Here is a 21,343-nt window from a genome sequence, read left to right as displayed (position 1 = left end):
AAAACCCTAGCCGCAAATTTATTCTCACACACTCATGGCGCCCGAAACTCGTTCGCGGAGGAATGTACGATCTTCCGAACCATCCGCCGCCGTCACCGGGGAAGATCTCATTTCCTCACGACCCGAATCATCCAATCGAACCCGAGCCTCCAGGAAGAGAAAAACCGCAACAACGATCGAACTTGAATCATCCAACCAAACCCTAGCCTCCAAGAAGAAAAAAACCGCCGCAACTTTGTCTTCATCCTCCTCCGACATGTTGATCGAAGATCATCCCTCTGCCGCCGCCACCTTGGACGAGGATGACGACGTCGAGAAGCTTCTAGAAGGCTTCGCTAAGAAGAGCCTGGTGCTCCTAGCCAAGGAAGCGGTCTCCATGTACCCCATTTTGATTGAGAGCGTTCGAAAATTGGCCGTTTTCAACCCCGCCCTTCGCAAGATCCTCGTGTCCGGCCTCGACAGGTATACCACCGGCCAAACCCTAACCTCCGTCTTCAGAGAGTGTGGCGAGATTGAGGACTACTATATGCCCTGCAGATTCTCCTTCTGTAGGTTCCTCGTGCCCGGAGCCGGAGTCCACGCTTATATCCTCTTCAAGCACCGAAGCGGAGCCCTTAATGCGCTCAAACAGCCTCGCAAGGTGATCGATTACTGTAGCACCTATTGCGAACTGGAGTCCCTCAAAGACATTACCGTCACCGGTGAGTTGCTCACTGTTCCTCCGGGGTATTACGAATTAACATCCCAAGACCAACCACCATCAATCAAGGAGGAGGAGCCGGTGGAGGAGGTTCTAGAAGCCTTTGGGCGGGAGTACCTGTTGTATTTTGTTAAGGATGCTGTGTCCAAGTACCCGAATTTGAACGAGACCGTTTTCAAGCTGGCCAATTTAGACCGCAAACTCCGCCAGGTCTGGGTGAGCAACGTCCGTGTGGGGACCACTGCCTGGACCCTAAAAACCTACTTTGAAAAGTACGGCGAGGTCGAGAGCATTCTGTGCATCCAGGAATGCGTCGATGAGTTAAATAATGGCAGCGTTATTGTGGTCTTCAAGCAAAGACATGGGGCCCTAAAGGCGGTTAAAGGTCTCCACAAGGACACCGAATTTGGGATTGGTGGCTTTATCCTCTGTATGCCCTTCAGTCGTGATAATCCGTTCTAGGTAATTTAAAGGGTTAGGCGTTTAGCCCACCCCGTACCATTTACTTAGTACTTGCTCATCATATTTGCCTGTCTTGTGTTTAGCCCACCCCGTATGATTTACTTGGTGAAAGGATACACTAGTTTTTAATGTCTTTTTCGAAGTTATTAGGAGTTGTTTTTAAGTAATATTGCTTCTGGAACGCAATGTAGGTTTTGATAACGACACAAGAGAAGAAGGTTTAACAATTAATTACATTGAGATGCAACCTTTGAGGGTTAGTTTCTAATCAGCCCCGTTGGTCTATGTATTCTGTCACTAGGAGCTATACTAATTGAACAATCACACCGTTTGAGGTCCCTACAATTCTGGCTTTTCTTCAGTAACAGTGCAGCATATCTTTCCATTACTTCTCTAGTCATTTAAGTTTTTATGATGTATAACTTAAAGAAAGTAGGATAAGCATACGACTGCCATATGTCTTTAAGAATAAATATTGTCCGCACTTGAAAGCATTTCACGTATCTAGAGCAAGCAATTGTGCCTGCCTCAATCAACATGATCTTTTGAACACTAATCTCATATGGAAGGCAAAAGAAGATGCAACAAATGGAAAGAGAGCCAAAACCTTACCTTACTAGCATTCCATTGTTAACTTGAATACATTAGTGTACTATACCACTTGGCTACTTCAACGTGCTTGAAGAAATTGAAGAACTGAGTTAAAACTACCCCTAAAGTATGCTACGGGAATAATCATGTTCGTGGGCCATCTTCAAGTGTCTTTATCCTTGTTTCGTTGATGCAGAAACAACCAGATGCAGGGGCAGGGCCAAGATCGTTAAACAGTGGGGTCATTGTTTGATAAATGACAAATATTGTAATTTTAATTGGTTCCCTGGGTAGCTTTTGAATATTTAATGGGTCAAATAATTCATGTATATAGTTAAAATCTATACTTATATGTAAGGATTTTGGTAGGTCAGTGGGGTCAAGTAACCCTCCTTGCTGCTCTGTCCTCCTTACAGATGCACCATGGTCATCCAAGTCTTCTTCTAAACTTTCCAAGTGGCCATGAGTGATTTCCCTCACACTTCGTTAATATAACTTCAGATGAGGCCAATCACTTCTTTTGGCATGTGATTATGCAAGTAACTTTCATTAACTTTCTTTTTGGCTCGCATTCATTGGATAGCTGCATTTGTAAATAGCTCTCTTTTTTCCAATAACCATCAGCCCCAGTTTTAGGCAACGATACATATGTAGCACGGACATGGACACGATGCTGACACGGACACGGCGGGGGACACGCCACGTGTATATTTATATTTGTTGTTCTAATTTTTTCCAAGTTTAAATGGCAAAATGTGGACAAAACGAAAAATCCATAGTTCCAATACCATTCAAACAAAACAAGATATCCATAAGTTCAATACAACCCAATTGAAAAATTATTGTTTGACCCCTTTTTTTTTTTTTTTTACAGAAAATTACAGTTTTACCCCCAAATTTTTAAAAATTTACAATTTGACCCCCAAAAATTTAAAAAAATTTCACTTTACCGTGTCCCCATTGGTGTTTCCCCGTGTCCCCCCTCTCAAATATTTAACATACGTGTCCCCGCCGTGTTCGTGTGTCCAACACTGCAATATATTGACCTCTAGAGGTGTCGGTGCGTCATTGGTGATACCGCTTGTTTATAAGTGTGAATACATAATATAGCACAAAGTATCAAGCTAATTACTTTCCAGATGTATGACATTTGTATGTCATGACTAATATTGGAAATGCCGTATTTTCGTGGGCATTTTATTTGATAGTTAAAAAACACATTTTTAATTTTTTTAATCTTTAGGGATATGCCAGAAACTTAGAAGAATGTGTTTTTTTTTGCTCGGCAACTAAGAAGAATGTTATTTAATACACATTTAATACATGTTTGGCATACTAAATATGCTTGCAGATGTTCCATGCAAAGTACTCATACTCAATACATACTCACGAGTCATGACAAATAATAGTCTCATGTGTGATATAGGAACAAGACTGTTAATGAACATGGAGACTTTGGATGCGAAACTCGTTTCTTCACTTGGACATTGCATTTGAAGATACGGAGGAGAGAAGGATTTGCTGCATATGATTTTCGTTTAATTAGAGTTTAGGACATCTGTAGTTGGTGGTGCATTTATCTATGTTGTCATAAGATTTATCTGAGTCACTTCAATGGTATTTGACCTTCAAATGTTGCTTTCGTCAGTTACTTGCCCATTGTCTTATTTAGATAATTTTTGTGCTGGTTATAGATATGACATATTATGCTCCTATAATTTCTATTATTGAGGCAGTGCGTTTGGTTATTAAGAGGAATTACTTGCATATTAACATTCGTACTATTTCTCCTCTTTTTCATCAGTTGAAAAGCAATTAAGGATTTCCCAGCTGTTGCAGCCCCTTTATTTTTTGATTTCTGCTTTCTTGCTCAATGGACCCACATCTACAGTATTTGCTGTGTCTTCCCGATCCACTCAGAGGCAGACATTACCTATCCTTTTGACATTGGATGATTTGCGAGATGGATTTCTTTTTGGCTTCTTGTTGTAGTTTCCTTGGCTTCTTTTTTTTCTTCATGTAATTATCTCACTCCGGGCCTGTCTTATATTATTGTAATGACTCTTTTATATCTATGTAGTTCTTCTTTCATGCCAGTATGTGTGTGTGTGTGTGTGTGTGTCCCACGGAATCCTTTAAACTCGTGCGATTTTTGCCACTGGAGGAATTAAAGTCGTATATTTAAGGAAAAATGTGAGAAATTGTATGGAAGTGCACTTATTTTTCTCTCCTTTGTTTTCAAAAAAAAAAAGTAAAGGAAAAGGGAAAATCTGATTTACCTTCCCTTGTTTGTTTTGAAGAGAACGGGAAAGAAAATGACATGGTAAGAAACCAACCACGCCAAATAGTGTATCAGCCACAACATACTCCGACCTCCGAATGAATCAACAGCTAACAAAAACAATGACTAGAAGTCTAAGAAGATATTCTAAAACTGCCAAATTAATACTCCTTAGATTCAAATAATGTCGGCCAACTTTGAGTAAGAGAAAAAAGAGTCTAAAACCTGTTCAGGCACTTTAGCCACAAATACTTGTAGTGTTTATAAACATAAAAATAATGACCCCAGCTTCCTATTTCCCTGTGCTTCCATCGGTTGAACTTGAACCATCAGCACTAGAATAGGCATCCTCTTGCTCCGGTGGGGGAAGAAACAAGTTCCAAACCAGTTGTTGCCACGGTACCAAGTTTATGGTCATCCCCTGCAATTTTGTTCGGTTTCTTCAACTGTGAATATGCATTCGGTTTCTGTTCTTGGTATCTGGAACGATTCTGCTGAACTGGAGAGAGGATTCTGTTTATGCCATTACAAACAGTTTCTAGTGGAACGAGGTTCTTCCTCGCCTGGAAACCTGCTGGTTGTATTTGCCAAATTTTCCTCTGTTCCTTTCCGGTCTACTCTCTATATCCCACTTTAATTGTCTCCTTTTGTAGTCTAGCCTTTTAACCACTCAACATATAATGTATTATTGGTGAGAAAAACAGCCATATATTTTCCAGCAATCAAAAAAGATCTCCATTAATTATCATAGAATTTTTTCCAAAATCATCTAAAAAAGAAACAGCAGAAATTATAGAAGAGTTTTTGATATAGAGTGAAAATGGGACAGCGAGTAACACTTTCTCTACTGGAGAATATCGTGCAGTATCATAAACGTAAAGTAACCTGTTAAACACTTAAACTCATTTTATAAGTAACCAAATCTGTACCAAATGAACTTTACCGGTTATAAAGCCGACCCCTTTCCAAGCCATCTGGGTTATCATCACAAACAGCGACTGGAATTTCTTCTGGAGTGACACAGAAAGAATAGGTCAGACCCCATTTCAGCTGTATCCAACAGGGATCTCATTTTCTTTTTTTTGGTCAAGCAGAAAATCAGGGATCTCATTTTCAAATGTCCACGACTTTGGCTGAACGGCATCAGATGATGCACTTAAGTGTTGGGGGAAGGAGGTTAGGAGTTCAACTCTTCCTCCAAGGTGTTAATCTAATTATTCTAGCAATCCTAACTTCGCTGATAAAAATCTGAAGAAGAAGAAGTGAGCCCGTGGTTATCTACGAGATGAAAACTCCAGAAGCAAAACCAGGTAAAGCTAGGAGAAACAAGGCAGTAAAACTTTAAAACTCATTGAGGATTGTAAATGTAGACAATATCAGCCAATACCATCACAGCAATTGTTGGATACCTTGGTATATACTTTCGAACCCAGTTCCTAACACTTTTTAAGTTTTAAGACGATTGGCCACTTAAATGGCAGTATGGCACAACTTTGATTTATGTGAGCTCTTGAGTTCAAGTCTCTCGATATGCTTGCCTGTTTGCTTTATGCTTCTCCCCTTTGCACGTGAGGGACTAAGCTGGATGGTCTGATATACGTGGTTGCGTCCATTGCCTAACAACTTAAGCCAATTGCCTAGCGCCAAGTCTCACTGTTTTCAAGTTATAAATATTCAACATCATGTCTAGAATCCATCATTGGTGTTTCGAAGAATGCAATTGATAAAATGAAGAGATTTGTTGCCTAGGACATGCTCGGATGGTTTATGAAGTACTGCTGCCAGGTAGGTGTCCGATATTATGCATTGTTTTAGGTGGATCGATTGTCCAATGTGCCTGTCCGACCCACAGGCCACCTCCGTAGAAGTGTCGGTGCTTCTTACTCGAGGATGATATATATTCTACTATGGTAAAGTGCCAGTTAATGCACTGAGGGCATTGTGCCAATGAGGTTCAAAAAATGTATGCCCAGTAGCCTCGGGCATTATCTAAACAAAAGTGGGTGTGACCTCGCTGTTAGTTTAACCATTGAACTAGTGACCGCAAAAATAGTATGCCCAGTAGCCTTAGGTATTATCTAAACAAAACAGTTGCGGTCGGACTCAAATCCACAACCTCAAAGTCAGTTTAACCACGGAACCAGTGGACCCTAATAATGATGCACTTATGTACTTAAATATTTATCTTTCCTGAGAAAATCAGAATATTTCTTTTGAGGCCTAAGGCTGCATACATCAACTCTTCCCCCGACCCCGCAATGGCGAGAGCCTCGTGCACTGGGTTTGCCCTTTAGGCCTAAGGAAGCAATTAAAAGAAAGCATCGAAGCATGAAGTAACATGGTACATGAGTGGTCTGGTAACTGAGACTTACAAACCATTTTTCATGATTTACAAGAGTAAAACTTCGAGAAATAGGGAGTACACTTACTGACCACCTGCACTTCTGGTAAATGACTTCTAGTTCTGGCATCAATCATCACCAGGGATGGACTTGGTACATCTACAACCCTCACTTTAGTCCCCCAGTTCTCCACTAGCATTATCATTTGTATTTTAACAACGCCACGATAACAAATAGTGAGTAACGACAAAGAACCGTATACTGACTTTGAAGGGATTTTTAAAATCGTCTCCAAACGCATAGGAAAAGGACATAAACTAGATCCAATTTCTGTAACTCCAAGTTCTTAATAAAACGCAAGGCTAGAAGACTTGAATATTTGAGCTGCACATTTTACCATTTTGAGCCAATTAAGTTAGAAAATAAGAAATATATGATAACAGCTTGTAGGATATAAATTTTGCTACTCTCATAGTTGCATGTGCTGAATAAATAACCAAAAAGATTGCAGCATTGGCAGGTAAGAAACGTAATTAAAAGCTCAACAATTTCCTACTCACCGGGTTCAATGGGACAAGGATGGAAGATGGTTAAAACTTAAAATGTTGACAGTTTTGCGGAGGCCAAACATTATTCATCTAACACAAATGCATTTCGCAAAGTGGTTTCTAGAATGTGCAGCTTCTTTGAACTGTGTCATCATAAGATCCATTCTAGCAGGAAAAAGAAACTACTCCAGAATATAACAGTTGACAGTTTCACAGAGGTCAGGCATCATTCAGCTAATACAAATGCATTTCGCAAAATAGATTCTAGAATGTGCCTGAGCTAATTTGAATGTGCTATCAAAAGATCAATTCTTGCATGAAAAAGAAGCTACTAAAGAATATAATTGTGCAAAAAACCTAGAATGAAAACAAAAAAAAAGAAAAGAAACCAACGTAAACAATAAAAGCAAAATTACCAAGGTGGTATTTTGAGGAAAACTAGGTGAGGCGCGACGTGCATAAGTTTGATTAAGTGCATGAGTTTCATTACAGGTTTATATATATGATTGCAAGTTCTAAAGGCATCGCCTTGTTTGGGTAAATCTGTAATGACTTGGTTATGGTAATGCGTAGTTATGTTTTCGTTCCTCAAACAATTACAGCAACATATTGGAAATCAAGAGCTAAACCTATAACATACAACAAAATAAGCTTAACAAAAGCATCCATTTTAGACAGTCAAACAATCAGTGAGAATTTTCACTCTGTCTAAGCCCATCCTTTTAGCCCATTGCAAAGCAGCCTCAAGATCACCATTGGTTCGACCATGGCAGCTGAAGAAGCAAAGCCAACAGCGACACCTTTCCCAAATGAAGCCATTGTGAGAGAATGTGCACCAAGCAGCTGTCCCTTCCAAATAAATGGACAAGAAGCCCCATCCACAGCAATCCTAGGAGTTACAGCACGACGTCCTCTCGAATACTTGAGAACACAACTCAGTTACACTTCGCAACAACATTAACTCCTGGAAAACCCTTAGGAATCCTGCTCTGAACCTCATTTAGGAGCCTTAAAAAGCCTACGAATCTCCTGCAAACCCTCTTGGACAGTAAGCCTTTTAAATAGTTCAAATATGTGGAGCTTCTCTAATCCAGTTAGAAAGCAATCAGCAATACAACCCAAATTTGAAGCTCTCCACAGCCTTCGGATATCCCCCCCACCCCCAACAAAAAGATAACAACATAGTCCTTGTATGCTCAATTCAAAGAGAAACCACAGATCATCCATAAAATGAGTCATCTGGGTAAAGAAAAAATTGCCATAAAGCAAACAACAAAAGATTGAACAAGTATACAAAACTTATGAACCACACAAAGTTCAATTCCATACACAAAGTTCAATTCCATTTGCTGTAAAACTTTTGATTGAGCTAATGAATAAAGCGAATAATTGAAGCCACCAAATGATTGTCTAATAAATAGCACCAGAATTGAGTGATAAAGACAACACAAAATGAAAAAGCCAAACAACCAATTAGAGTCTAATAGATTAACAAGAAACCAAAACCCAAGGGAGAGAGAAAGCCTGACATTCATGAGAATTGATGCTCCAATATGTGGGCTGACTCCAAGTTGGAAAAGGGAAAGCTCAAGTTCTCCCGTGAAATCACCTGAAAATATCGACGACAATCAAAGAATGCAACTTTCAGAATAATATGGTTAGCATATGCATATTGACTGAACTCTACAAATGATAGAAACGACAAAGTATAAATGTGTACGAGTTTAGAAATGGACAACCACCAAGTCCCCTCTTGGGCTCTTACAACCATTAACCAGTAACCATCCTGAAGGCAGGATCAACCCCATGTCTCCAAAACCACCACCTAAAGATTGAATAAAGGAAACAAACATCTTTGCCTGAGTTACAGCCAAATCAAGTTCATGTAAGCATGGGTGAGCATGCACACACATACACAACACGCCGGGATGGGGGATATATACACTACAATTGGAGTTCAAACTTAGAGGGCTCTATCATGTTTCTATTTCATGTTTTGAGCTTAATGGTCTTTGCACTTACACTAATTTGAAGAAGAGAGACTTTGGATTTATATTTTTCCCTTACTGCTCATATTACATAGATTCTGAGATCTCCCAAATAGCAGGAAGAATATTTAGCCAGAGCCAGGACATACAACAAATAGTAAGAAGAAAAGAAGGAAAAAATTTCAAGAGAAGTAAAAACCGGTTTTACCATAAGTGGAAAACAACGATCAAAAAGAAAACAGTAAACTCTTCTACTGTAAGAAACCCTGCCTCAGAAGACAACCTTCGTTCTTTGTTCAAGTGCAGTAGCAGTAGCAGAAGCAGAGCAAACAAATTATTGTTGTTTACCTTGTACAGAGAATCACCAATAACCTCATAATGAATTTTAGATCCAATAACAATAGGTATATGAGTATTGGCATGAAAACCAGAAATATCATCAGCCTGCAAGGTAATAATGGAAGCTATGCAAGCATGCGTTTGGAATAGGAGCTAACATGGGTTTTACTATAACCGAGGGAAAAAACTCACATTTACTTGATAGTCGCTCTGGAACATACGGGAGGACTATCTAAACATTGGATACTTATCTGCTTCTGATGTAATGTTTGCGCAGATACTCATTGTGAACTCTTGATTTACCACACATTTAACAAAGGTTTTTTTTCCTCCCCAAAATATGGAATTTACATTACTCCTGACATCTATGAATCCAACTGGATATATATTGCCAATACTTGGAGCCCTATGGACCCTCACCAATTATATCCCATAACCACATATAGGAACATCTAGTGGTTCAGGGTAACACTTCAAGTTAGAATGGCCTAAGGTCTCATCTCTTGAGAACGTTTCTTCTTTTGATGCAGCATATTTGAGAGAGGAAAAAAAAGGGATATATTCGATACAAACCAGGAAAGCTAACAACAGAAAAAAGGCAATAACTTTTAGTCCAAGCAGTCCTAGAAAGCAGGGTTTATCAAAAAGATGAGCTAAAATTAAATGCTTCGAATCTTTCTGCACACAGTTAGTCAGTTACAATGACGGGCTGTCAAAGTTTTGAATCTATAGAAGTATCACCTATTTTTCAAATAAGGAAACCATTATAATGATAAGCAAAAACGGAATACCACCACCACCTCCCAAAAAAAACACCCACAGAAAAAAAGACCTCCTGTAAGTGGGAAAATTCCACCTATTGCTTGTAGAAGCATTTTGGAATGTACGGCGTCCCGTGCCTCCTCGTTTGAACCCTAGCTGCAAAACAGACAGGGGTGAGCGCACCTTTGCCTCTCGTCGGCAAAGGCTCCCGATGCCTAAGTTAGTATCACGTACTACAGCAAATCCTAATTATTAGTAGGAAATAATCGTATTGCAATGAATTGCGTACCTTTTACCTCTGGGTTTACCTCTCGTTTATATAAGTGTGCATATGCTTGCAGCCCAAGCATCCCAATCGCCCTAGATTTCCTTATCTCGTATAGGAAATCTAGAATACAAAGGATTCTCTTTCCCTTACCGAATTGCATTCTCTGTCCATATAAGACTTCTTTCCATAATGGGCCAAACACCCTTTCCTTGTTGGGAGTCTTACATAGATCCTTTATTCGTGGGATCCTTCTCCATTACGGAGTACAGCTGTACTGGAATCTTCAAGAATTCCTTCACCGCTTTGCCACTTAAGGAAACATAAGTCAAGACTCTTCTCATGTTCGGCTATCTCATGGCCGAACAGCTTATGCTTGTTACTGGCCTCTCGTGCCGTTTCACCTTTGCCGCCGACCACCATACTGCTCAGGAGAGTGGTCTGGTTGACCTATATCGTTGAGCTCTCGTGTCGCGTGCTCGGGTGTTACTTTGACTTGCTCGAGAATACCTCCCTACAATTGCTCCCTAGCTTTACTTGTTGTTTCAGTACCAAATGACAAGCAAAGCTTCTCCCATGCCGAACAATTTCGTCTTGCTCGCACATGTTATTTTGCTCCAAATTTCAGTTGGTGCAACTTTCCTCTGCTGGACCAGGCCAGTCGTCCCAGCTTGAATCGTCCCAACTTTTCAAGCTGGACAGGCTTTTCTGCTCTACCTTTACACGTGGCGCATTTCGTACCATGCGCATTCAATGCGATGGACAGTTCCGTAAAACGAGATGCCCAAACGGCGTCTGGGGTGACGTTTCATGTACGTCACCCACTCATTAGAGTATATGGGGGGTTTCGCCCCATTTCAAAATCCACTGTCTATCTATCTCTCATTTCCCTCTGCAGAAAGATCAAAAGGCACCCCTCGCCATTGGAGCACTGTTCATCTCTCCGGTCCTCATTTTTGCACCAGGTCCATTGATCCTACACACCGTAAGTCACCTGTTACCCCTTTCTCCCTTGTCGTTTTCGTCGACTCTAGGATTTCTCTTTCTTAGGGTTCTTAGAGCATCTCCAGCCTTCACCCATATTTTTCCTCAAATTTGAATCAAATTTTGGGTAAAAATCCATTTTGGGTAGACACGTCTCCAACCATCAAACTCAAATTTTACACATCTTCCTCTTTCTCTTTCTCTAACTAGCCGTTGGAGAAATGGGTCAAGACAAAAGTTGTCTCAGATTTGGGCAAAAAAATGGGTAAAACCCAAAATGGGGAAGGGTTTGGATCAAAGATTGGAGAGAGATTTTTGTGGTTTTTGTCCTATTTTTAAATTTGAGTCTTAAAATAGGTTAAGGCTGGAGATGCTCTTACTGCCTCAAAGTCGTCATTTTTCCCTTTCTTTTATAAAATAGCGTCTCTTGCAACAACAATGGGGAGGTTCAGGAGGCATTGCAACACCCCCAAACCATGACCAATTTTAGGACTCGTTACAGGATTCCCGATAATGTAGCTACCACTCTCGCCAGCAAAGACGTTGTTCGTGAGTGTTTTGACCATGATACTCTCAACATTCCCGTAGTCGCCGTCGTGGAAGGTGGCCTTAGATTTCCTCTAGCCCCTCTTCTCCTGCAAGTACTTGCTTACTATAGATTATCCCCCATGCAAGTTTCGGCCAATTTCTTTCGGGTGGTCATGGGCATCCATGCTCTTAACGAGATGCTAGGCACATCTCTAGGTCTGTACAATATTCACTTGTACAGCTGTACACCTCAATTTGGCCTAATGATTATTTCAAGTCTCACCTCGGGGACCATTCCGGATGATGAATGGATTATGTGATTGTTAATTGACTTATCGTAAACCTTAGGACTTTTGGTGAGTACTTTTAGTCACTTAGAGGACCCAATTCAGAGCCATACAACCTTTCAGACAAAAATACAGCATCCTAGGAAAATACATCCGTCGGCCGCAAGATTGATCTTATGGCCTCCACTTCATTCTTTCACCCGTGAAATATGTTGCTCGAAAATCTCTCTGAGAGTTTGATCCCTTGCCCGCGAGAACCATTCCTCGGCCACCGGATTGTCATTTTTCCAGATTCTGGAATGTTCTGTCAATTGTTTGATTTGATGTTCAAAACCTTAGCAGCCTTTTTCCGATTCATTTGGGCCACGAAAAGATATTCGAGTAGAGATCTTCTAACCCTAAACTACCTTATTGAATCATGCCATTTGATTGGCCCGAGTGAGTTACTAATTGCCTATATAAAAAGGCACTTAGGATTCAAAAATAATATACAATCCACCCTCTCTAGCCACGAATCCTTGCAAAAATACTCTCATACTCTTTCTACGAAAGCCCTAACATCCCGAAGGCAGCCGCAATTCGACGATCAAACCCCCAAAGTACAAATCCTAACCCTAGGGTTTCGAGAAAGAAGTCAATCAATTTCTCTCAATCTGAAGCAATTGTGCACTGAGGGATTAAGGTGGTGAGGCCTAGGGGCCTATGGTTTGATTTGTTTTTCAGTCATTGCATCTTAATCGTAGTATTTTAAGTTTTTGATTAATTGTTCGTTCTGGTGTGAGGAAAAACATCGGCAGGGACATTGTTCCCATGGCCGATACATTAATCCAGAAGGATCCTTCGGCCATGATATCTATTCACCGGCCGCGGGATCCATTCTCTTGGACAGCCTGTTTTCTATTTTGATACATGCTTTACTTACCGTTCTGGCTCACCTTATCAACTATTAAAGGCTAAAAAAGATTACGTGACCTTATCAACTATTAAAGGCTAAAAAAGATTACGTGTTTAGAATTAAATAAAGCAATTATATATCATATGTCGAATGATTATGGGTCAGTCTCACAACCGGGCATTTTTTTGCCGATTTCACGCGGATACCTTTGAAAACACGTTTCAAACACATTAAACAGTTTGGATCATTGAAATTTGATCGGGAAGGTAGACTTCCGCACGAACAATTCAGATCATCCAAATTGGTCATTCTTAACTAGATGTATGCAGATATGTGCGAATTTGACATGACATGTAGAGTTCATACACATTGAATGAGTTAGACTTAGGCCATTAGGGCTCGAATAAGGTGCTAAAATTGTGTCCAGATTTCATGAGATTTATTAATAAGATGCTATTCGCAGCATGAACTAATTATGCATATATGGTACACAAACACTTGTGCACCATATATGCATAATTGGTGAAAGAGATTAGATGGAGCAATATGAATAAAATTGAATCGGACAATTCGATTTTGTTTGGTGGACCAATTTGGTACGTATTTCAAAGTTACACATGCTAAAACTATAGTAATTCGATGTGGTTTTGGTTTGAACATCCGATTTGGTGACATCCCTGATGACATATAGGTGTACAAAACTCTTTATTTATTTATTTACTATTAACAATTCGATTTTGTTTGGTGGACCAATTTGGTACGTATTCCAAAGTTACACATGCTAAAACTATAGTAATTCGATGAGGTTTTGGTTTGAACATCCGATTTGGTAACGTCCCTGATGAAATATTGATTGGTGTATGGAACTCTTTATTTATTTGTTTATTTATTTACTGTTATTAATGGCTCCCAGTCTGTTGCCGGGTAAGTTTTTCCCCTTAAAATGTTGAATTCGGGATGAGAATGACAAAAAATAATCGTAGACACTGGACCAGCACACTTTTGCATCCGTGGAAGATTTGTGTTGTAAGCAGCTAGCTTGTGTTGTATCGTAGCCTCGTAGGTATAACAGTAGATCAGTCTTGAGAACTTGAAGACACAAAAAAGCCCTGCACCCAAAGAGAAGGGGGAAAAGCTTGATGGTCTATCAATCCAGTCACAGAAGGCTTTCGGTTCCTCCTGCACTTCCTCACATTACTCGTCCACCACTGCACTTAGAGCGCATGGCAAGAGTTCGAAACAAGTGAAACAGTTTCTGCATATCTCGGATCACAGTTTAACCGAAACTGATAGTGCTAACAATCATATAACTGCGTAGGCTTCATAGCCTCATCCAAACGGTTCCATAGCCTAGAGCAATGATTTCTTAAGCAACTGTCCAAACTCACTCTTCTCAGTTTACCATCTAAAAATTAATTATTATCTCAGGAAGCAAAATCAAATAGACAAATGCCAATCAGCACATTGAAAAGAGAAGGTTTACAGAACAAGGATCATACAATCGCCTTGTTGACGAGCGCATACGATGTTCTGAAGTTCATGGGACATGGTTTAGTCACACGTCCAAGCACAAAACATCAACACAACACTGTAAATACAACCATCTAATACGAAAGCTAAACCCACTCTGGACTCTTTAGACCAATATGCAATAAGCATTCTCGTGCAGATTTGACCACCCTTTCTTTCACCCTCTGGGATAGATAGATCACCGCATATTTTCCTGGTGCCTGACTTAGCGGGTCCGGTCATTGTATCTTGGTCTGTCTTGAGCTCTTTGAGGCACTGGCTCCACACTCCTCTGTCTTTCCGGAGACCTTTGAGTTTGAACAACCTCTCCATTCACAAACAGCTCAGCTGCAAAACATTGAGGATTACGACTAAAGTTCGGATTACCACCCTAATGGTTACAAATGTTTGGTACAGCTAAGAGGGTGAATAAGAGGTGATGAGGGAGAACGGAACCAATAACTATCATAGTCTAAGCAAAATATAAATAGAAATGGAACTTCGAAACAGCAGAGCTAACTAGTCAACAAGTGGATTGGTTAAGAATCAAAACTTCACCCAAAGACTCAAATAAGACATTATTTATGACATACAATTCACAAAAGTGTACTTGGATCTATCCCAAGCTTTCATTTCCGAGGACAAATACAGTTTATCGAGAACAACTCTTATTTTATACAAGAATTACGTAACCAGATTAAAAGTCAAAGCAGCAATAGATATTTTGTGGGAAGTAAAAACTACAATGATCTGACAAGAAGCAACGAAAGATTGCTAATCTTAGTGTTCCACCATGCCACGGTATACATAGAATGCCAACATTGACGTCGTGACAAAATTCCAAGTAAACCACAATTCTAGAGTAAAACACAAGCAAAAAGGGACATTGCAATCTATCTTTTCCAACTTCACCGATATGCAACTCCGTTAAGAAGCTTAAAGTAGCAAACAAGAGATATTAACGTGAGTCCACTAGCATTCAAAGCGGTTCACTGCTCTTATAAGGCACTTTCCTTGTTTTCTAATTGATTAGTTACCGCCATAGAAGCCCATATCTTTTGTTGTCCAATGCAGCCAAGATCTACAAAAGGATACAGCTATCACAAGCGCCAGAGCTAATATGTGAAATTAAGTTCATCCATTTCAATTAAGGAACAGCTTATAAGAGACTGATGAAACAAGTGATGTTTGTTGTTAATATAAGAGGTCACAGAAAGCTCCTAGTGAACTATCATAGGTGTTAGAACTATGGCTCATACGTTAGGTACGGAGAGATACCGAAGAGTTCTAGAAACAGGCGTGTTGGATGTCGCCGAGAGAAGTCGGAGAAGGCCGCTAGTGGAGGCGGTATCAATACAGGCCTTACCTGTATTGATACCGATGGGATCAAGTACGGGTTAGAGAATTGGGTATCGATACAGGTCATAGCTGTATCAATACCGGACTGTGTACGGGTTAGGGTAGGAATGGAGCGGTATAAATATTCTCTATTGTAAAACCCTATGTAACCGTGATCATCAATCAATCAGAAGGGCTGCTCTCTCACTCCCGTGGACGTACCCGGTTTTGGAGAACCACGTATATTGCTGTGTCAATTTCTTTACTGTTTATACTCGTGAATCGTGTGCGTTTGTGTTTAGATCCTAACAAGTGGTATCAGAGCTTCAGGCTGTTTGGATCACACGGAAGAACAATGTCAGTGAGTTCATCTGTTATGAAGTTCGATGGAACTTCGAATTTCGGATTGTGGCAACAGAGGGTAAAGGATATGTTAGTACAGTAGGGCTTGTATAGGGGGTTAAAGACGAAACCAGAGGCCATGTCTAACAACGATTGGAAAGAACTCCAAATGAAGGTGGTGAGTACGATTCGTTTGTGTCTTGCAGACGAAGTCATGTATCACGTGATTGGTGATGAATCGCTGGTTAGGGTCTGGGGTAAACTGGAGAGCAGGTATATGTCAAAGTCTTTGATGAACAAACTGTTTCTAAAGCATAAGTTGTTTGGGCAGAGGATGGTCAAGGGTTCAGATTCGATTTAGCACATTAACGTGTTCAACCAAATTGTGAGTGACCTACAACGGATTGACATGAAATTTGACGAGGAAGATTAGGTGCTGATGTTGCTGTGTTTTCTACCGGGTTCTCTCAAAACCCTCGTTACAACCCTACTCTGGGGGAAAGAAACCCTAGAACTGGAGGAAGTCACTACAGTCCTTTTAGCGTATAATCAACGCAGGCAACAAACAGAATCGCTGCAGAGTGCTGGTAGTTAGGGGTTATGAGGATCGTTGGAGGAAGAAGGAGAGGGGTAAATCAGTTTCGGGGCGTGAAAGGTCACAGTCAAAGGACAGGTTAGAGGGCAAGTTTGAATTCAAGTGTTATAGGTGTCATGAACCGAGACACACGAAGAACTATCCGTTGAAGGGAAAAGGAACAAACTGGAAGAACAAGGGAAATGCAGGGGAGAAGAAAGATGGATCATCAACATCTGCGAATGTTGTAGAGCAGGAATCAGATGATGGTGATAAGCTTTCGGTTTCGGCAACTTCGAATCACCTGGCAGACTCATGGATTCTGGATTCAGCATGTTCGTTTCATGTGACGCTTAACAGGGAATGGTTTGACACCTACAGGTCAGTGAATTGTGGTAATGTTCGAATGGGTAATGATGCATCATGCTAAGTCATTGGAATATGCATCATGTTAAGTCATTGGAATAGGCACAATTAAGATCAGAATGTGTTTACACCCGTTTTTGACACCTAGTCCTGGGCAAGCGTTGGAAGGCCATTTAATTATCGTTTAATTAAATTGGGCCAAAAAATATAGATGTATTGGGTTAAAATTAATGGGCCAAAATAATATTTATTGGGCCCGATTAATCTTAATTTAATTCGGCCACGGACTTAGTGTTCTGGGCCTATATATAAAAGAAAGAATAGAGGGGGCCATAGCCCATGGAAGTTGAGTATGTCTCTGGAAGCATTTTTGTGGTTTAAACACATGAATAGGCCATTTAATTTAATTAAATGGCCCATTGCCTGTAAATTCCATGAAAAGTGGAAGGTGGGTAAGTGCTTGTTGACTTGCAAAAAGACATTTGACTAAGTCAAATGACTGGTGGTTTTGATAACCCATGAAAATAGCAAATGGAGGTGACCCAGTATCTTTGTAACTGTCCATGAACAAGAGTAAACACATGGGTAATTCTTTGATAACTACCCATGACCCCATGATCCCATGAAGTGGAAGTTACAAAGGACACATGGCGCCACAAGAGGAGGACAACAAGGCCTTTGCATGTAGAAATATCGTGAAGCACCTTGCCTATAAATACTAGAAGACAAGAAGAAAAAAGGATTCACACACCAATCAAGCTTAATGCTTAAACCAAAGCCTTCCTAGCAAAGCAATTATCTCATTTCTCCCTCATTTCTATCTCTCCAATTTTGTTATTACGATATAACAAAGTTATTCCTATCTCTCTTGTACCCCCAACTTTATTATTACGATATAATAAAGTTATTCTTACGTTGTTACTTCTTTTCCTACATGGTTAGGAAATTATTAAGTCTTCGCTCATAGAGACCACGGACCTTCACTGCAATCCAGCCATTAGGTTGCAGCTCTATCACCCTCACGGTTAAGAAGTCAAAAAAGGGGCACTTAGTCCTTTGCATTGGATGCAACAAGTCCTAGCACGCCCGCTCAGTCCTTGAGCCATTTCGGAGCCGAACATCTTTTTGGCACGCCCGGTGGAACCCTAATCATTTAAGGGTTTTATTATAGCAAGGAAGCAACAGCAGCAACAATCAGATCCATCCATCCCGGATCCACCACAGAGTCCTGAAGGAGTGGCAGTCGACGTCCCATTACTCGAGGAAGCTGGTCCTCAGATCAGCGCTCAAGATATTACCGACGCTACTAACAGCGTCAAAAATTATATGTTTTTGGCAGGACGTGAGATCTCCCGCGATGTGACACACTCAATTTCATAATCGTTCTCTCAGTCCTTGGAACGTCTAACCATAGCAGTCCATAAAATGGTCGCTATGCTTACAGAGAGGCTACCGCTCGCTCTTCTACAGCAGGGCTTTCCACAGTTTGGTGTTTATGGCAACGGTCAAGACCAAGCTGGCTTATTAGGAGTACCTCCCCCACCTCAGACATTCTATCAGGCTACATCATCCAGTAGCCCTGCACTCGGGGGGCAAAAGGAGAAGGGAGTCGTGATTAGAGGAGCTTAGTCGCCTCCAGCAAATAACGATCAAAGGTTTGTTTTAGTTGAAGACCTGAACAAACCTGACAAGACAGACAGAAGGCCTTTGCAAGGAGGCCAGGGCTTTGGAAAGGACAAAGGAGTTGCCCATACTCCTCAGCTCTGATACTCGGGGGGCAAGTCCAGCCCAAAACCAACAAGCACAAGAGGCACACCCACAGCCGCCTCCTATGCCAGACCTAGCTATAGGAAGGGATCAAGTCCTGAACTTGCTCCAAGAGCAGTTAGGGCCTGGTTTCAGAACTTTGGGAAGGCCAATGTATAGGAAGCCTCATACTGAGGAGGTGGATAATACACCTTTCTTGAAGTGCTATTGAGTTCCAGAATTTCAGACCTTCAATGGTGAGAGCCCGCAGTCAACAGTTGAGCACATTGCTAGGTTTCAAGTTCAATGTGGAGAGGCTAGAACCATCGATGCTTTAAAGTTGAGGCTCTTTCCCAATTCTCTTACGGGGACAGTCTTTACTTGGTACATCAACTTGCCACCTAACTCCGTGCAGACCTGGGCACAGTTGGAGGAGATGTTCCACTAGCAGTTCTACAGGGTAGAACCAGTAGTGACGTTGGCAAACCTATCATGCTATCGTCAAACCCATCCGGAATTTGTGGAATCCTACCTCTTATGTTTCAAAACTGCTCGATTCAAGTGCAAGATAGTCTTTCCAGAAGCCGAATACGTACGTATAGCATTAAGCGGCTTGGGCTTTGAAATGAAAAAGAAGTTCTATGGGATGGAATTCAGAGACTTGTTTGAATTGTCCTCTAAAGCCTCTCATTATGAAAAGTTCTTGGTAGAGGAGCAGGATAGGAAAATAGCATCCAAAAGAACGTATTACCGTGACCCTAATTACGAGGTTACTGCAGTGAAAACAGAGGCAGACCCAGACGTGGCAGTGGCTGAAATCATCAACAAAAAGTCATACGTTTGCAAGGCCTTTGTCAAGATGGAGCCCACAAAACAGCCAGTCCAGAACACTTTCAATAGGCCAACCAGGGCCTATACTTTTGACGTTGGAAGGGCTGAAGCTGTTTTTGATCAACTCCTAGCCGACAAGCTGCTCAAACTACCTTTTGACCACAAGATTCCAACTTTGGGACAACTGAAGGGCAAAAAGTATTGTAAGTACCACAACTCTTAGAGTCATACAATTAATAACTGCATAGTATTTAGAAATGATATCCAGGACAAAATCGATCGGGGGAGTCAAATTTCCTGAGAAGGACAAGCAGCTCATGGGGGTCGACGGCAATCCTTTCCCCTCAGAGCTGAGTACAAATATGGTCTCCGTCGACATGAGAGGCAAGCCTAGGAATGTTCCTAGGCAGAAGATAAGTTTGAGAGCTCCTTCCAGAGCAGCTTACAAGTCCAGCCCGGGCAGGTACTAAGATCCTTATTATGATGAAGGGAATTTCAGGATTGAATGGGTCAGAAGGTTTGAAAAGCAGAATTCATGGTGGTCCAGACCTACAGGGGTGAGGAAACCAGAAAGGCCAACCTATTCCATGATATGCACGGAGTGCGGTCATCATGCTAGTCCTAGCAGGCCTAGCAAACCAACCCTGAAGAGCATTATCGTGGGAAGGACTGAACCAAGGTCTGAGGAGTCACACAGGTCTAAAGGAAGAAGGGTTGTACGTGAATTTGTGTTCAACCGAATTCAGCCAGGGTTGGTTGAAGTTGAAGAAGAGCTGGGCAATTTAAGGATTTTCGCTCCTTCCAAGGGCAAGCCAAGGGTTGTGAAACCTCCAGTCACTTCTCCAGATGAGTGGCATAGGGTTGAACATCCAAAGTTTCCCTCTGAATCTCTGCCTTTGTCCAAATCTCAAAAAAGACACCGCCAACGATTCAGACAAGCAACTAGAAGGGCTGAAGAAGAGACAGACCTCTTCGACGACCCCATGAATGAAGATGATCCCAAAGGGAAGACAAAGATGGAGATCCCAGTGGAAGAGCCTATGGTCGAAGAACCTAAGGCAAAAAGAGTATACAAGCCTTTGGAAAGGACTATGGAAGAGCCTATCGTTAAGCCTCCTCTAAGGACTTTACCCCAAAAGCAGGTCCCATTCAAGAAGACGTACAAGGAGGTTATTACCAAACTACCTCCAAAGCAAGCAATTATATCCAAGAAACAACCTCTCTTGGAAAGAACTCTTAAGGAGGCTAGGATTCAGCCTCCACCAAGACAAGTCACTTTGCTTTAGAAGATAGCCCTTGAACCTACAAGATCAGACTCGGGGGGCAAGTCGAATCTGAATCCACAAGCCAAGGAGTTCAAGCCTTGACAGGGTTCTAATATGCAATGCAACATGGTTGTGATCCTACCAGCAGATCTGGAAGCCAAGGATAACACTCCAACAGCCATGGAAAGAGATGTTGTGGAGATGGGGCAGACTGCTGAAATTCTAAACGAGTCCTTCTCTGTAAGACTGAACGGGCCTTCAGTGATTGTGCTAAAGGATGAGACTGAACGGAAGACTGACGATTGGGCAACTAGTATGATCTTTGAAAGACCAAGTCTCAAGATGAACAAACACATCAAGCCCTTGTACATCACAGGTTGTCTTGATGGGATACCAATCA

At 41.3% G+C, this 21,343-nt stretch overlaps 1 protein-coding gene across 1 annotated transcript; it reads left to right on the top strand.

Annotated features, from left to right (window-relative positions):
* LOC131315015 (UBP1-associated protein 2A-like) lies at positions 1-3,849 on the top strand. Its single transcript, XM_058344054.1, has 2 exons — positions 1-1,162; positions 3,558-3,849. The coding sequence occupies exon 1, from the start codon at positions 35-37 to the stop codon at positions 1,160-1,162; it is 1,128 nt and encodes a 375-aa protein (XP_058200037.1). The 5' UTR covers positions 1-34; the 3' UTR covers positions 3,558-3,849.
* The last annotated feature ends 17,494 nt before the right edge of the window (positions 3,850-21,343 follow it).

Source organism: Rhododendron vialii, chromosome 13a (genome assembly GCF_030253575.1).
Source record: "Rhododendron vialii isolate Sample 1 chromosome 13a, ASM3025357v1".
Classification (NCBI taxonomy): Eukaryota; Viridiplantae; Streptophyta; class Magnoliopsida; order Ericales; family Ericaceae; genus Rhododendron; species Rhododendron vialii.
Note: the sequence above shows the minus strand (reverse complement) of the source record. Positions and strands in the feature narration are given on the sequence as shown.

Coding starts and splice junctions, on each gene's coding strand:
- LOC131315015 (XM_058344054.1), top strand. CDS start 35: ATGGCGCCCGAAACTCGTTCGCGGAGGAATGTACGATCTTCCGAACCA.